The 19,122-nt window shown below is 40.1% G+C and overlaps 1 protein-coding gene across 10 annotated transcripts in view; it reads left to right on the top strand.

Moving 5' to 3' along the window:
* Positions 1 to 19,122, top strand: part of LOC126997354 (protein unc-79 homolog) — a 236,389-nt gene that overhangs the window by 206,112 nt on the left and 11,155 nt on the right. For 8 of the 10 annotated variants that reach the window (XM_050858417.1, XM_050858414.1, XM_050858416.1 and 5 more), the window contains 5 exons: positions 1,841 to 2,016; positions 2,700 to 2,856; positions 3,166 to 3,249; positions 3,584 to 3,718; positions 10,391 to 10,408. In XM_050858417.1, coding sequence (XP_050714374.1) covers positions 1,841 to 2,016; positions 2,700 to 2,856; positions 3,166 to 3,249; positions 3,584 to 3,718; positions 10,391 to 10,408 — 570 coding nt within the window. The remainder of the gene's footprint in view (positions 1 to 1,840; positions 2,017 to 2,699; positions 2,857 to 3,165; positions 3,250 to 3,583; positions 3,719 to 10,390; positions 10,409 to 19,122) is intronic. The other 2 variants (XM_050858421.1, XM_050858413.1) reach the window with 1 other exon arrangement.

Below are 19,122 nucleotides of genomic sequence, written 5' to 3'. Positions count from 1 at the left end.
TGAGTGCAACTTCTTGGGTAAATATTTCTGTCATGCAAGAAAAGAAAAGTCAAACAAGTCTGGCATGGTGTCATGCTCTCACAATTTTATAGCACTAGTGGAAGGAATTGTTGAAAATTTTGCCACTCAACATTCCTCCGGCTGGCACGCCACTGCCTCAACACGATGCATTCCTCTGTCCCTCCAATCAGAGCGCGGGAGGTTGTTTACACTGCTGCTAAACATATCGCACGCTGCCGGCAGCAAGTATTATACTTATTTTATATTTCTAATTTAAATCATAATACATACATCTTTAGCATCTTATAATATTACATTCACCATATGGAACTTTAAAGGAACAACATAGAGCATGTGGTGATTGTTTATGTGGGAAAAAATATATTTAAATTTCCTATTTCTTGCATTTCCCCATTTCTTATATACTACTAGTAAATCAAGTGTCTCTGTACCGTAGCTGTGAGAAAAATATGTGATTTCTAAATAATAGCAAAAAACTACTAAGAAAAATTATGTGGAAGTATGCCACATGCATATTTATTTTGGCAGTTCCACCAGGGCCACCAGATGGCAGGTACAGTTCAGTGAAGGACCCAATAGGCGCACCTAACATCACCAAATGTATAGGGACTTTTCCTGGCGCCATAGGAGGAAGCAGGCTAAAGAGTAGCCTATCCAGATATTTTGTTTTTATTTATTAATGATCCACGAGACATCCTAGAGTTAAATCTAACTATGTGCTTATCTTTGTATTCATTCATACACACACTAGTAATATTTCTGTGGTATCTGATTCACTTATTTGAGTGAAATTCTATTGTGATAAAGTCACAAAATTAAATTAGTAACTAGTAATGTAAGTTTTGCCATCATGAAATATACACAAATAGATAAATATGAAAGCTCACAAGAGACAACACCTGCTTTGCGTAGTAAAAATATGCTTGTTTAAGGAATCTGATACCCGCAAAATGGCGTGGGCTGTTTCCTCGGGCCTCGGGGCTACAGTTAACGTTGCAAGATTGTCGTACTCAGCCGCTTATATTTCTCAACTTCCTACCCCAAAACTGTCTTTTTGGATCAAATAACAAAACTCATTTATAGTTATCATTAAAAGAGTTAGATCCTGATGTTTCTTGGCAATAGTTAGGCATCAGAAACCGGTAAATACTATGCTGCGAGTACGATAATCTGGCATCGGTGGCCACAGCTGTCGTATAAAATATATACATATTTTCATATTATTGTTCTCTTGTTTATTCAATGTTCTGTTCAAGAAAAAGAATACTCATAATTTTAGTTAGTTTTTGGTTATGAGGATTCTTTACGAAATACAATTATAAAATTACCGCTTACAAGTTAGGAAACGTCCTGAATCCTGTATCGGCTGTGGTGATGTTAGGTGCGCCTATTATAACCATGCATGTCATGTTAACAACTGTCATAATAAATGTACGGCTGTAAGTGTGGTACTTTGCTAAAATGAAGGGGCACTCCTACTTCGTGCCTTATTGTGTCAGATCAAATCATGTTATGCCAGCTGCACTAAAAAGTGACAAAGACCTACATTGAAACATCTAAAGGTTTGTGGTATGAAAATAATGAGATTGGAGGGTTATTGTTGTGAAAAGATTAAGTATGGTTGTTGAAAAGGAAGGAAATACACACTTTTATATCCAGACCAATGAAGAATACTTTGAAACTGTGCAATATCTCTAGTAACTTGACCCTATTACATTTCTCTTACCTATCCCTCAAGTTTTATCTTTTCATTCTTTTCAACATATGCATCCTCTCTTTGCATGTTACGTTCACACTCACTTGTTTATCCTCCTTACAGTCTAATTGCCACAGTAGCAGTGTTGGGCTGAATGAGGACACAATGGGAGGCCTGGTGAAAGCTGGCATATCTCAGTATCTGGCACTGGAGATCACCCGAGGCAACAGCAGAGACAACCGTGCAATTTCCAAGTATTTGCCGTGGCTCAACAATCCACCCACTACTGTCCAGCAAGGGTGAGGGTCCTCAGTCTCTCCTTTATCTCGCTTGTAGTTAGGCTGCAGACTAGGAAGAATTAGAGAAATACTCGGAATGAAGTTATTCACTCAGGAAGGGAAGGGAGTGAGAAAACAGCACGAATGAGAGACACTGATTTCTCCTGTCTTTCTCACATTTTGTTCAGAGACTTGAAATAAAATCCTGAGTATTTTGGAATGAAGTTGTTGGTTCAAAAAAAGGACAGTGAGATGTAGACAGTTAATTTTGACTTCTGTAATGCCTAGTTCTGAGAAGGGGGAAAATCTTTGGACAGTAGAAAAGCATAGAAAGTAAATTTTTTGATGGCAAATGTCTTTCTTGAAAAGGGAAATTATCACCCAGGACCTGTCAGCCTGGTTGATATACCACAGTTTTTCCAGTACCACTTCAGCCAATTTTTGGCAGTTCATAAATTCACTCCTGCGTGTCAGAGCTCTACCTAGGACACAACAAGCCTCCAGTGGAGTGTTCATACGTATGATATTCCTTTGTGATATCTGTGATTTAGATTCCATTGCTAGTCACATCAAAAGAGGAACATGAAAATGAGAAATAAATGTAACAGAAGATATAAAATATGTAATTGAATGGTGCTGCCACATTACATTTAAATATGCCTTCATTCCTCCTATACCTTACACTTCTCCACTTCTTCATCAAGGCCACGGGAGTTCATAGACTGTGTGGCTCATATTCGCCTGCTCTCGTGGCTCCTGTTGGGTTCATTGACACATACTTGTCTGGCCGGCATCTCCTCCCCCATGATGTGTCAGCCCATCCCACCTGAAGCCTCCTGCCACATAGCAGACCACATCCAGGTGAGTCCAAGATGAAAGTAAACTGATATTATTTTACTACTACTACCACTTATGCTACTATTCCTCCATCTCCTCTTACTACTACTACTACTACTACTACTACTACCACCACCACCATTACTACTACCACTACTACTACTGCTACTACTACTACTACTACTACTACTACCACTACTACTACTATTACTACCACTACTACTACCACTACTACTACTACTACTGCTACTACTACTACTACTAACACTACTACAAACACTACTACTACAACTTCAACTACCATTAATAAAAATCATCTGTTGGTCATTGCAGGTCATCTTGGCAGGGTTTGCTGAGCAGTCCAAGGCTTCAGTGCTCCACATGTCCTCCCTGTTCCATGCCTTCATTCTCTGCCAGGTGTGTGTTTGTCAGTTCATATAGTTGTTGAATACAGGAGTTGAGCTTATCCTTATCATTATCATGCTTTGGTTTTGAAATATTACATGTGTTTTGCCTGGATTAAATACAGTTTTGAATAAGTTCATGATCCTTTGTATCTATTCAGTCATATCCATCTCCAGTATCTTCTGTTTTCCTCATTTCATTCAGTGTTCCTTCCTCAATGCTTATCTCTACTTTTCTTATGACATTCTCTCCCATCCTGTCCCCTTATTTTTTTTCATTCCTACCTTACCTGTCTCCTGCTCTCCTTGTGCTGCCTGTCTTATCATACTGTTTCCTTCATGCCCAGCTGTGGACAGTTTACCTGGAGCAGGGTGCTGGCAGTCCCAGCTCAGATACCTACAACAGCTCTTCTGCCATCCTCACTGACTTTTGGGCCAAAGTGACTCCCGGAATCCTGCAGCTGGTGTCTCACTCCAAAGTGGTTAGTGGTGTGCTCATTCATAGGCATATAACACACACACACACACACACACACACACACACACACACACACACACACACATGCACACACACACACATAAACCTAAAAGGGAGAGGAAAGAGCTGAAGTCAGTGAAAGATCTACTGAAAAACTTAAATGACAATGAAATTCAAGGCCTGGAGGATGAGGCAGAAGAAATCTATAGGATAGGCCCTTACATAGAGGGCAAAACAGGGCCGGTCAAGCTAAGACTGAAGTCACAGAAAGTAACAGAGGAAATACTCTACAGAACAACTAAACTAAGAGAAGTAGAAGAATGTAAGGAAATATATATAAATAAAAATAAAAATGAAGAAGAAAGGAAGAAATGGAACTAACTAGCAGAGGCAAAACAAAGGAATAATATAAGATCTGAAGAGGAAATTTTTTTTATTAGAGTTCTGGGAGATCGTGTCAGAAAGTGGTACATAAGGGAGAAGATGAAAGAGAGCGAAAGTTTGACAAAATCGATACAATTAAGGGAATAAATGTGATGTATACAAATGTAGACGGAATAATGTCTAGCAAGCTGGAATCACAAGACTATCTACAAGAGAAGGAGCCCATGATTGTATGCCTAACAAACTAAACTAAATGAAGTCGTCCAAATAATGTTTGATAAAAAATACAGTTTATGGAGGAAAGATAGAGTGGGCAAAGGTGGTGGAGGAGTGATGATAATGACAAAGAAGGAGTTATTAGTAAAATCAGTAGGATGATGAATTAAGGTATGGATGCCCTCTGGGAAAGTGACCACGTGATCATAGAGATAGAAACGGAGGAGGAAGGAAGTGAAGAGGATGATCATATAAAAGAAACAGGTTAAACTATAGGAAGGCAGACATGGAAAATCATAGGAAATATTATGGAGAGCTGGACTGGGATGAGCTAATGAGAACAAGTGAAGTGCAAGAAAAGTATGATATTTTCATGGAGGCTTATAAAGCAGGTGTTACGAAGTTTGTACCAGAATACAGACCTAAAGAAAAGGGGAAAAAGGACTGTTTTAATGCAAAATGTGCTAAGGCAAAAGAAAAAAAGAGACAAAGCATGAAAAAGATTAAAAAGAATAAAAACCAAAGGAATAAAGATTTCAAGGTAGCGAGAAATGAATATGCGAAAATATGGAAGGAAGAAGAAAAGGGATATGAAAAAGATATTGTGGAAAAGTGCAACGAACAACCTAAACTATTTTATAGATTCATAAATGGAAAGATTAAACCAAGAGAAACAATTGAAAGACTGAGCGATGGGAATGTGATAATCGATGATCTTAAAGGCATGGCGGAGTTACTAAACAAAAAATTCCAGCAAGTTTTTACTAAAGAATCAATATTTAACCCTTAGAGTACAGGTGTCGATATATTTCTCTGGATGCTGTGCACGGGGAAAATTTAGACATTTAAAAGAGGTGGAATGGTGTCTTTCTTGTTTGCAATAATTGTATATTCATTTAGTATATATGCTGGTGTAATAAAGCTTCTCTCCTAATAATAATAAAAAAAGTTAAGACAGCCGAAAATATTGCGCATTTTCTCGTGGCTGTGACGCGTCGCATGGAAGCACCCTGCTCGCTCTCATGCAAACCCACATGCTCACCACGCTGTGCAAAATTTCTGTTTGTTTCCTTGACAATTAGATCTAGTAAATCATTATCCATATATGCAAGAAAGTAGTCACATTCTTGTTGCACTTCTGGGAAATTATCTGTTTCCCACCTGAACACCGTCAAACTGAGGCACACTTGGTATAAAAAAATCACCACTGGTCCACTGAAAGTTTCCATCACTAGCAGCAGCACTAGCTCTTGCACACCCTCTTGTTGCAGTAATCCTAGATCGTAAAGAAACACGGCCACACCTCCATCTTGAAGTACTCGGGGCAGGGGTAGGGAGACGCTGCGAGGCAGGCGGTATATATACATCACTATCACTGCTTCGTTGACTAATGTCTCCAAAATTGGATAGCCAGTCACTGTCACTAGTATCACTGTCAATGTCACTACCATAGCAGTCATCAGAGTCACTGTCACTTTGATTCGCCCGCGCTCTACTTCCGCCCGGAGCAGAGGAACTGCTTGATGCGTCACGAGACATGACAGATGTATTTCTAACAAAAGTGGAAAATGATCTGTGGCCTTCAGTAGGCCGCGCGCTGGAGACGAATGAGAGTGTGTATGGATGCCATATGCCTCCACCATTCTTCTGAGTCAAGAACTGGCGGTATATTTGAAACGTAGGGAGCGTAGAGTGTGATGATTATATATATGATCCCTGTATGGGTGGGGCGTGTGGTAGCGCACTTATATATACGATTGCCGTAATCTAAGGGTTAACGAGCCACAAGAAAACAAGATAAATGTTCATATGGAATAAGTTACAATAAATAAAGAGGAGATATATAACTTGTTGGGGGAGCTGGAAGAGAGGAAAGCTGTAGGACCGGATGGAGTCTCAGGGTGTATATTGAAAGAATGCAGAAATGAGTTGGTTAGACTGATATATGACATCATTAAATGCTCAGTAACAACTGGTACAGTGCCTAAGGAGTGGTGGAGGGCCGAAGTGGTCCCCATATACAAAAGTGGAAGGAAGGAAGAACCCCTGAACTACAGACCATTGAGAAAGTGATAAAGAAACAATGGACAAGATTTCTAGAAGAGCATAATCTAATCACAAGTAAACAGTATGGATTCAGGAAAGGGTGCTCATATGTGACAAACTTACTGAGCTTTTACTCAAGAGTGACAGATAAAATACAGGAAAGGGACGGATGGGTTGATTGCGTCTACCTGAACCTGAAGAAGGTGTTTGACAAAGTTCCACATACAAGACTGCTATGGAAACTAAAAAATAAAGGAGGATTGAAAGGGAAAATTAAGAACTGAATGGAAAGCTACCTAAGGGGAAGAGAGATGAGAACAGTGGTTAAGGACATAAAATCGGAATGGAGAACTGTAAAGAGTGGAGTGCCTCAGGGATTGGTATTGGCACCAATACTTTTCCTAGTATATATTAATGACATGCCAGAGGGAGTAAATAGTTATATGAGCCTGTTTGCATTTAATACAAGAGAGACAAGGCTGGGCGGATGGAGTGTGCTTGGATTTGAAAAAGGCATTCGACAAAGTACCGCACAGAAGACTAATTTGGAAAATTAAAAATAGGGATGGAGTGGGTGATGGACTGATTAAGTGGCTGGAGGACTTCCTAACTAACAGAGAAATGAGGACAATAATCAGGGACAGGGTTTCCAACTGGTGCCCTGTGACGAGTGGAGTCCCGCAAGGTTCGGTGTTGGCACCAATAATGTTTGCTGTTTATATAAATGATATGATGGAGAGAGTGTCCAGCTATGTGAGTTTGTTTGAAGATGATGCAAAGCTATTGAGACGAGTGAATAATGTAAAGGACTGTGAGGCATTGCAGAGGGACCTGGATAGAATATGGGAATGGAGTGGCACATGGCAGATGGAGTTCAACCTTGGGAAATGTAAAAAAAGGGAGTTTGGTAGGAGTTGTACAACCACCGGGCCAGGAAAGAGGAAGGATTATGCAGGAGATACAGTTAACGGTGCAGAAGGTTAAGGAAAGCTTGAACAAGCTGGATATAAGAAAGGCGACGGGGCAGGATGGAGTATCAGGGTGGATCTTGAAAGAATGTAGTGAGCAACTTGCAGAGAAACTGCACTCCATAATGAGCACCTCCCTGAGTGAAGGAAAGGTACCACAAGATTGGAAGAGAGCAAACATAGTACCAATTTTTAAGGGAGGAAAGAGAGAGGACCCATTAAATTACAGACCGGTATCACTCACTAGTGTGGTTGCCAAGATATGTGAGAGGCTGGTTAAAAACAGGTGGTTGGATTTCTTAGAAAGTGAGAAAATGATCTTGGATTGCCGGTTTGGATTCAGGAGAGGGAGATCTTGCATCACCAACTTATTGTGTTATTACTCAAGGGTGACAGATTTAATACAATTAATTAAAAATAGGATTTGGAAATTACAAATAGGGGTGGAGTGGGTGATGGGCTGATTAAATGGCTGGAGGACTTCGTAACTAACAGGGAAATGAGGATGATAATCAGGGAAAAGGTTTCCAACTGGTGCCCTGTGAGGAGTGGGGTCCCACAAGATTCGGTGTTGGCGCCAATAATGTTTGCTGTTTATATAAATGATATGGTGGACGGAGTGACCAGCTATGTGAGTTTGTTTGCAGATGATTCAAACCTATTGAGCCGAGTGAATGATGTGAAGGACTGTGAGGCATTGCAGAGGGACCTGGATATAATATGGGAGTGGAGTGGTACATGGCAGATGGAGTTCAACCTTGGGAAATGTAAAAAAATAGAGTTTAGTAGGAGTGGCAGAAGATGTGAATATGATTATAAGATGGGAAGTGAGATAATATGCAGAGGAGTGGAGGAAAAAGATTTGGGAGTGACTGTCTCAGAGAACATGTCACCGGACAAACACATCAACAGGATAACGGGACAAACTCTGAATTTGCTGAGGAACATAAGGACAGCATTTGTGTAATTAGATGAAGAGATGATGAAGAAAATAAGTTACAATGATAAGGCCAAGGTTGGAGTATGCAGCAGTGGTCTGGTCTCCTCACGAAAAGAAGAACATAAGGAAGCTGGAAAGAGTGCGGAGAGTGGTAACTAAGATGGTACTGGAGCTTAGAGATCTGACTTATGAGGAGAGACTCAATAGCATGGGGCTCACAACCCTGGAGAGAAAAAGAGAAAGAGGAGACCTGATAGTAGTGTACAGCGTTGTGAGCGGAGTGGAGCATTTGGACAGAGAGGACCTGTGAGTGTGGAATGGGAGAGAAACGAGAGGAAATGGAAAGAAGTTGAGGGCGACCACGTGTAGGAGAGAGGTGAAAAAGTTTAGCTTCCCAAACTGAAGCACTGAGCTATGGAATAGACTGGAGGAGGAGGTGGTTTTTGCGAGAAACATTCATGATTTTAAGGAAAAATTGAATAAGAGTGGATATGGAGACGGGACAGCGTGAGCGTAGCTCTTTTCCCGTATGTCACACCTAGGTAAATACAACTAGGTAAACACACAAACACACACACACACACACATACAGACACACACACACACAATATGCTTCAGCTGTATGGTCGCCTCACAAAAAAAAGGATATCAGAAAGTTGGAAAGAATACAGAGAATTGCAACTAAAATGGTCCCAGAACTCTCGAATATGGTGTATGAAGACAGATTGAAGGAGATGGACTTGAAGACACTGGAACAAAGAAGGGAGAGAGGAGATCTGATTACACTGTATAAGTTGATAAATAAGTTTGTTGAGGTGGATAGAGAAGATCTCTTCTCTACTGCAAGAACGCAGGGGCTGAGAGGACATGGAAAAAAAATTAATAACGGAACCTGTTTGAGTGACTTGAAAAAGTATAGTTTCCCACATAGAAGTGTTAACACATGGAACAGCTTGCGGGAAGAGGTGGTGGAGGCGAACAGTGTCCAACAAATGAAGGAAAGGCTGGATGAATGTAGATATGGAGACGGAGCTATCAGAGCTTAGCTCGGGCCCTGTAGACTACAAATAGGTAAACACACACACACACACACAGTTGGTGGCTGAGTGATTAGCATGTCGGAGAGAAGAGAAAGAGGAGACCTGATAGTGGTGTACAGGGTGGCGAGCGGGGTGGAACATTTGGACAGAGAGGACCTGTGTGTGTGGAACGAGAGAGAAACGAGAGGACATGGAAAGAAGTTGAGGGCGACCACGTGTAGGCGAGATGTGAAAAAGTTTAGCTTCCCAAACAGAAGCATTGAGCAATGGAATAGACTGGATGAGGAGGTGGTTTGTGCAAGAAACTTTCATGATCTTAAGGAAAAGTTGGATAAGAGTGGATATAAAGACGGGACAGTGCAGGCGTAGCTCTTATCCCGTATGTCACAACTAGGTAAATACACACACATTGATGTAAATTATTGTACTAATGGGATATCTTTACTCTTGCAGATTGATAAATATTGTATTTATACATGCCTTAGAACATCATAATATCATAGTATATCCTATTTTCAGAATGATTAGTACACTACATTCTTAATTCTACTTACTCTGCATCAATGCTATTATTCCTCCTCCTCTTCCTCTTCTTCCTACTGCTACTAGTATTACTACTACTGCTACTACTACTACTACAACTAATCCTACTATTACTACTACTACTACTACTACTACTGCTACTACTACTACTACTACTGCTGCTGCTGCTGCTGCTGCTGCTATAGCTGCTATTGCTGCTGCTGCTGCTGCTACTACTGCTTCTACTAATACTACTATTACTACTTCTACTAATAATAATACTTCTAATACTTCTGATGTTACTACTATTGCTCTTACTACTACAGCTACTACTGTTGTTGGTGTTCTTAATAACACTACATATTTTTACTTCACTGTCCATGTGTAATTTCCTCTTTTCTTTCTCTAAATCAAATAACTCTGATATCTTAACTAACTCATAACAGTACTTAAATAACAGGGGAGAGCTGTAGGTGAGGCTGCTACTCATCAGGAAAAGTTAAATGATCTTATTTCCCTTCCCCTTTCCCTCCTTCCCCTTCTCCTTGACCTGCCCCAAGGAAACTGAAACAGCTCAGGTATTTTCCATACAAATGGTAGCATGAGGCTCATTGGCAGGTGTTGAAGTTTCCAAAGAGACAGTGATGGTGGGAATGGTAATGATGGCTTTAATAAGCTAGGATGTTAAAGTCTATTTGGATACTTGTAATGTGTAATTTTTTGCATTGATCGCTGTTTACATTCCAGATATTCTTAACAATGTAATGAACCATAGCTTGCAAGGGAGGATTATCTATTGTGTAGGCTTTATGGAAACTGCCCCATTCCATATTTGAAATGCTGTAAATGACCTCCACGTACAATACAGAGGTGCAATCAGATACTTGTGAAAGAAGTATGGTATTAGTAGAATTTTATCACTCTGTCATTCATTATTGTAATCATCATCATTAGCTTCACAACATATCCTATTTATGCAGAGTGAGTGATTAACAATAATGAACTGTAAAAGTCATCACGTTTCTACCAGTAGAAAAAGGTGTCAGTTAAACCATGTCTCACCATCACCCCAGCAAACCTCAGCTGACCAGTGAGCCTCATGATAGACTAGCTAGACACCCCACCACACAGAGAGGAATGCCCCACCTCCTGCATGACCCCTGTTAGGCATGAGGCTATAGCAGATGAAGGAAAAAAGGGAACAGCAATCACAAGTTCACCTCTTCAAGTCTGGGATATCACTCCAAGTGTGTCATTCAGCAATGCACCAAGCCAGATTTGTTTGAAGTTTTAAATGACTTAAAGAAGTTTTTTTACTTTTATACTATAGCTCATAAATAAACACATAAGAGACCTGGATATCATGGTAGAATGATTGAATAATCTGAAATTTCTAATTATGAATGAATCTCCAACCAATTTTTTACACAAAGTGTACAATACAGAATACCTTATACCTGTATTGAAAGCACTGGTGTGTGTTCTTAAATACCTATTTATCAATGGAAAACTGTATTAAGCTTGACCTTCCTAAGAAATTTATTGTCAAATTGTTATTATCATTTCACTAATTCAGATAATTCTTATTCTTTTCTCAACTCAAAAGGCTAGAGATACACAACCCAATTTACTTACTGGCAGTAACCAATAGAAAGCTTTTAGTTTTCCATATCATATACTTATACTACAGTTAGATAGATACAACTGGATACATACACACACACATGAACACAAGCCTAGTACGGCTCTTTTCCTGTATTTCACAACTAGGTAAATACACACACACACACACACACACACACACACACACACACACACTCATACACTGGTATTAAGGAAGGATATTTTATATGAATGGAGACATTGAGAAAGAGAGGTAGAGAAAGAGAGAAACAAATTGAATCTTCTAGTTTATCTTGTTAAATGATAGATATTGCACATCACATGATGTTATCACACCTATATCCCACAAGTGAGGGCAACACACAAGGCATAAGAATGTTAATAAGTGCCATAATTTAAATTATTTTCTCTTTTTCACAGATTACCTTTTACATGTAATATATGTGGTGTACTATGTATTTAAAGATTTTTATTTTTTTCCATTCCTCTGTAGAAAATTAAAGTGAGCATAAGATTTATGGTGCAACTCTCCACACATCTCTAATAGTATATTATCATTCTTTTTGTATATTTACAAGTATCACAGATTTCTGTGCTGCACTTTGATCACTGTTCCCCTTCTCCTGTATCACTTACTCTCCAGCTGCTGTACCCTTGTGTCTATTAGAGGAAGGGAATCTTGTTCTCTAACATTTACTAGCATTGTCCCTTATGAATCACGTAGTGAGGTTCCTTGACAGCTGTATAATGATTGGAGGTCTTGCCTGCATGTCCGTCATACTTACATCACTTAAAATACCCCTATTGTAAACCCATAATTCTGTTACATTCTCCAGTTTGACACACACACACACACACACACACACACACACACACACACACACACACATGATGGAATTCAATGTGAAGAAAAGTCATATAATGGAAATGGGAAAGAGTGAAGGGAGACCAAAATGGACATACAGAATGGGAGATGGAGAAATATTAAAGAAAGTTCAAGAAGAGAGAGATCTGGGAGTGACAATACAAGTTAATCTACAGCCTGAGAGTCATGTAAACAGGATATTCGGTGATACGTATAGAATGGTGAGAAATATAGGATTAGCTTTCCACTCCATGAATAAGGATATGATGAAAAAGCTAAAAACCACTATGATTAGACCAAAATTGGAATATGTGGAGGCAGTGTGGTCTCACCATAAGAAGAAACACATAAAAACTAGAAAGAATACAAAGAATGGCAACAAAAATGGTTCCAGAACTGGAGGGATTGCCATTTGAAGAAAGATTAAATGAGATGGACCTACCAACACTGAAACAAAGAAGAGAAAGGGGGGACCTAATACAAATTTATAAATTATTGAGTAAAATGGAAGAAGTAGACAATGAGGAGTTACTACTAAGAGAAGGAATAAACACCAGGAAAACAAGAGGACACAGTAAAAAATTGAGATAGGGAAGATGTTTGAGAGACAAAGAAATATAGAGGTTTGGAACAGACTAAGTGAGGATGTAGTATCGGCGAAGAGTGTGCAAAACTTTAAGGAAAAGTTGGACAAATACAGATACGGGGATGGGACCACCGACCACACGAGCGTAAGCCCAGACCCTGTAAAGCTACAACTAGGTAAATACAAATAGGTAACACACACACACACACACACACACACACACACATAGACATAGGAAAAGAAGTTGTGAATGTAGTAATAAATAGAGAAACAATGGTGAGGGACATAGCAGAAAAGAAAAAGTGTGTTATAGTGTTTGGTGTCAAGAAAAAAAAACAGTGAAGGCTCGGAGAGAGTTACGACAGGAGTAAGGTGAAAGGTATATTGAGAAATATGCATACTGAAGAGGAGGAAAAGATAGAGGAAGAATAGATGAAATAACTAAATTGGGAAGATATGAGAAAGGAAAAAAAGAGACCACTAAATATAAAGCTAAGGTTCCAAATGGCAACAGAAACTGTAGTAAATAGATCATGGAAGCTAAACAACTCTGAAGAATATAAGCAAATATATGTGAGAAGAAAATGTCAGAGGATGAAAGAATGACAGTAAAGGAAATGATAAATGAAGTGAAAAAGAGAAATGATGAAAGATCAGAAGAAGAAGAATTTTTTTGGAGAATGAAGAACGAAAAACTGATGAAGTGGTGGATAGGAGGCGAAGGGAGGGAGTAAAGGTGTTGATAGAAAGAAGGGAAAAAAAGGGAGAAGGGAAGAAAGGTTTAAAGATTGCATACAAAAACATAGATGGTCTTATATCAAAGAAAATTGAACTAACTGATTATTTAAGGGAGAGCAATCCAGACATTGTGTATAATTGAAACAAAGCTTGTAAAAGAACTGGAACTTGTGCTGGAGGGAAAGAGTAAGTACAACATTTGGAGAAAAGATAGGAAAGAAGGAAAGGGAGGAGTGACTGAAGTGAGATATGGAAATGACAGTGCAGAGGTGATGGCTGTGCAGGTACTGGTAAAAGGTGGAGAGAAGAATAACATAATAACAGCCTATGTCCCCCCTAAAACCAGAAGTTGGAATGAAGTAAGATATAACGCTATGCTGGAAAATACAATACGGGCACTGACAGATGAAATAATAAATAATAAAGAGGTAATATTAACAGGAGAATACAATTGCAAAGAAGTGAAATGGGAAGATTTTGTGACAGAGGGTGGTGAAAATACTTAGGGAAATAAACTATTGAACCTGGTAACAAGTAACCTGCTGACACAGTGGGTGCAAGGAGAAACAAGGTTGAGAGGGGGTGACGAACCATCAAGACTTGACCTAATTTTCACAAAAAAACGTGGAGTTGGATGAAGGAGTCGGTCATGAGTGCCCCTTAGGAAAGAGCAGCCATGAACTATTGGAGATGAAACCTTTGGAAGGATGTGAATATCGAGAAGAGGCTTATAAGGAAAAAAGGACAAACTACGCTAAGGCAGATTACGTTGGACTCAAGACTTTCTTCGGTAGAGTAGACTGGACTGATATGAAGAGGAGTACTAATATTCAAGAGAAATATGACACTTTTATGAATATTTACAACAGAGTAATAGAGATATATGTTCCATTTTACACAGTAAAAACTAAAGGAGAGAAACCTTGGTTTGGATGGAGGTGTGAGGTTGCAAGAAGAAATAGAAATAAGGCATAGAGGAATTTAAAGAAAAGACCAAATAAGAACAATAGGGACAAATATAAAAAAGCAAGAAATGATTATGTGAAAATAAGGAGGGAGGAGGAAGCTAAATTTGAAAGAAGAATAGTTTAGAAATGTAAAGAAGAACCAAATTTTTTATAAATTCATAAACGGGAAGTTAAAAAGAAATGAAGAAGTGGAAAGGCTAAAGGAAAAAATGTAATCTACAAAAGGGACAAAGAAATTGCAGAAATATTAATTAACCCCTTCAATCCGTCCGACGTCATCACCATTAGTCCTCTTCTAAACCTCTAAACAAGAGGTTTCAACAAGTTTTTACAAATGAATCACAATTTAATGAACCACAAGATGATAAGATAAATGTTCAAATCGAGGAAGTAATAGTAACTAAAGAGGAGATATATAAAATAATGGAAGAGCTGGAACAGAGGAAAGCAATAGGACTGGATGGAGTTTCAGGTATTATTTTGAAAGAATACAGAAATCAGCTGCTTGGACCAGTATATGATATCAGTGGCAGATCCAGCTCCAAGTGAGGGGGGGGGGCTGATATATGAGATGGGTGCCATACCATACCATATTATATATATATATATATATATATATATATATATATATATATATATATATATATATATATATATATATATATATATATATATATATATATATATATATATATATATATATATATATATATATATATATATATATATATATATATATCCAGCGGATTATCCGAAAACCGGATTATCCGAAATTGATCTGGATAATGCAATTAAATTTTTTTTCTATACTAAAACGTTATAAAACATCAAAAATAAATAAAAGTAACTACATATGTACTATATTAACACATTTAAAATTGATAAGAACAGTTAAAATGAATATGCTTTCTAATACGTATTGCCGAAATAGCTTGTAACGAATAGATCAATTTATTAGACAAAAAACATTAAACAAACTCTCAACAACACCACGTCCGCACCTTCGCCCCAGCAAGGACGTAGGTGCGGCGAACGAACAAACTACTGCACGACTACTCTCAGACCGTACTCTCAAGACAACGACACAAACACGACTCCCCTCTCCACTCCATGCCACATTCCCCTTCCAACATACGAGTTGCGCGATAATATGAGTCATCATACTGTGTCTCCACCTGCACGATGCATCAAGGTCACACTTGCAAGCTTGCACAACCATTCACAATCGCACTCTGCAACGTTCACAACTCAGATCTGCAACGCTCACAAGTATCAACATACACTGGTCCAGACAAGGAGACACACAGACAAACATACAATAAAACATTTACATCACATGTTTTAAGCGTACTACTTTGTTTAGCGTAGCGTGTGTTTGTTTGGTTTCATTGTTTACATCGTCAGTCGGCGGCAGTCGCAACGCCACAATGCCGACGATCAAACTGGCGGCGATCAAAATGGCGGCCATAAACTATAAATCCGATTATCCGAAAAATCGGCTTATCCGAAAGAGGCTTCCCCCCTTCCATTTCGGATAATCGGGGTTTTACTGTATATATATATATATATATATATATATATATATATATATATATATATATATATATATATATACAATACCCTCTCGAGTTTCGCGCTATCCGAGTTTCGCGATCCTCGAGTTTAGCGCTTCTTAAATTCTTACCATCACGACTTTCGCGCATTACCGCCACGAGTTTCGCGCTCCTTTGACATGTATGGGTCACGTCTACCTACCGTCGGCGCCATGCGTGCTGCCTTAAAAGGCGGTGTCCAACCATTGGGGCTATGGGCAACCACAGTTGCCCGTATGCCTAACCGGGAGCGAGTTGTTGGTTGTCCGTATGAATGGAAAACGGCTGTGAGTACGAGCGTGGGTACGTGGGTACCTCACGGCTGCATGTAAACAAACAGACGACGGCAGTGGCTGATGAGTGAGGAGCAGTGGAAGATGGCCCACCAAGAGGCTCGTGAAATGGACTGGTAGAGCTGCTTTGCTTACTATTTGATTAACAAGAACCACAGTTCAAAAAAAAAAAAATTTCTCGAGTCTATGAAAATTGTAGATCTCCCAGTGGTTTTCCTCTTCTTCTTTTGACCTGTAATGCAAGGCAGCGACAGTGAAAAGTAACAGTGGAAAATAGCAAAAGGGCATTGAAAACCAAAATTAGGGAAAGAAAAGAACAGAAAAACACCTTATTTCAGGGTGAAGTGTATAAGTGCGCACTGTGAAGTAAATAAGAGCCGCTTTCACAGTCACTGTTTTGATCGTTACCAATGGCGGCGATCGACGCTTTAGTTTTCCACGTGAAATTGGCCTATGGGGTAGTGGTGGCTGCAGAGAAAGTGACAGGTGTTGAGAGTGTGTGGTAAGGTGTGGGGCGAGGCTAACCCCGCAGCCGCCGTGAGGTGCCGTTGTAAAGGCAATACCTCCGACACCATCACATCACATCACTACCCATCGGCCAGTTTCACGTGGAAATACTAGAGCGGCGATCGCTGCCATTGGTAACGATCAATACAAACAAAATGACTGTGAAAGCGGCCCTAAGTGCATGTTGTGAAGTATAAAAGTGTGGAGAAGGAGGACCAAAGAAGCGATACAAAGCATTACAGGTCAAAAGAAGAAGAAGGTCCACTACACTGGCCGGTGTTGCAAGAAATATCTCCCCGATGAAATTAGTCATTCTGCTTTGCACCACGCATGCACGCTGTGTGAATACACAGCATTAAAAGTGTTAATTTACCTGGATCTGTTTTAGTTTGTCCGCTTGTGGTCCTTGTGAGCGGTGAGGGAAATATGGAAGCAGTAAGCAAGTTGAACCTCTCTGCGAGCTATTTTGCGATTGCGGCGGCACTTTACGTTCAATAGGCATTGAAAAGTCGATCATGATGTTAGTGATTTGATGATATATAACAGAAAGAGTTAGCAGATTATACCATAACACACAGAAAACTACCAGAAGCTATAGGTTTGTCCAACTGTACCACGGGTGACCGCAAGCAACCACCCTTACTTTAGCAAACGACACCACGTGGATCACAAGCGTGTATTCAGAACTGCCAGCCAATTGTAAGGCAGCCGCCTTCAACTGCGGCTTCAGAACGACCTGTTCTCACTTCCCATTTTCTGCCTATTACCAAGGTACGTATTTTGAGATAACAAGAGAGTAAAGTCAAAAAAAAATTGTGATAACAAGGGAGTCAAGTTGAAAAAAAAAGTAATTTTTTTCCACGGGCCGGAACCAATAAGCGTTTTTTCATGCATTTCAATACCTCGAGTTTAGCGCTATACCTTCGGAATGAAGCAAGCGCGAAACTCGAGAGGGCACTGAATATATATATATATATATATATATATATATATATATATATATATATATATATATATATATATATATAGTTTGGGGAGGCGGTGGCTGAGTCGTCAGAGTAACAGCTCCGTGTTCAGGAGGACACGAGTTCAATCCCCGCCCGGTGCCACCAAGCTGGGATTTTTCAGCCGCCGCCGAGTGGCTTAAAACTACCCACATGCTGTCCAGAAGACCACCTATCAACCCAGACTCTTGATTCTAGGATCAAAGATGAGCTCTGGGAGGCCAGCGTGAGCCAATGTAAGATGGCGCCACTATAAACACTCTCCTGCGCCAGAACAGGCTGGGCTGATCATCAGGACCCACTGGAAAGAAGCCTTGGACCGACCATCAGGATCCACCGGGAAGAAGCCTACCGGCGCAATAGGCCGCAATGTTAATATATACAGTCACCCCCCGCCGTTCGCGGTCTCACCCATCGCGGTTTCGCGTATTCGCGGTCAACTAATTGTGACCCCCCCCGCTTATACGCGGCCCCAGTTTCGCGTATACGCGGATGCATTGACGCTAAATAGGAAGGCAGAGAGGAGGGGGGAAGGGAGAGAGGAGGGAGGAAGGCAGAGAGGAGGGAGGGAGGGAGGCAGAGAGGAGGGAGGCGGGGCAATGGACGTTAAGGCGGTGTCACACTAGCACTTTTTCCGTCGATTAATGCCATTTCCGTCGATTTTTCATCGTTCCGCATGAACTTATCGCATGAATTTGTCAGACGATCAGGATCGTTTCCGCCTGCAAATTTCCGCCTTTGTTTACATTTCCAAGACCAAGACCGAGACTTTCCGCGTGGCTTCAACCTGTCTCAAACGCTCTCCTGCAGTGACAGCCTTCCTCATCCTGGTGTCACTTCTGGCAATGAGAGGTGTCACAACTCCAGAAGTCTGTGGTACTGGCTCTTGTCCAACCTGATCCAATTCTTCAGAGTCTCATGATCCTCTAAACTCAGCTCTTTTAACAGCCTGTGGTACACACTTTCTCTTTCCCGACGAGCCAACCATGAGCGCATCCATGCATGCTTTTTGGCTTGTTTAGCTCGTCTAAGTCTCACAATACACAGTATTAGGTTCAGAGCAGCGTATCTTTGCCGCAGCGTGGACTCCATGTTTGTTTACATTCCCATGGTCTG

Source organism: Eriocheir sinensis, chromosome 12, assembly GCF_024679095.1.
Source record: "Eriocheir sinensis breed Jianghai 21 chromosome 12, ASM2467909v1, whole genome shotgun sequence".
Lineage (NCBI taxonomy): Eukaryota > Metazoa > Arthropoda > Malacostraca > Decapoda > Varunidae > Eriocheir > Eriocheir sinensis.
The sequence above is the reverse complement of the archived record's forward strand: the minus strand, read 5'-3'. Positions and strand labels throughout refer to the sequence as shown.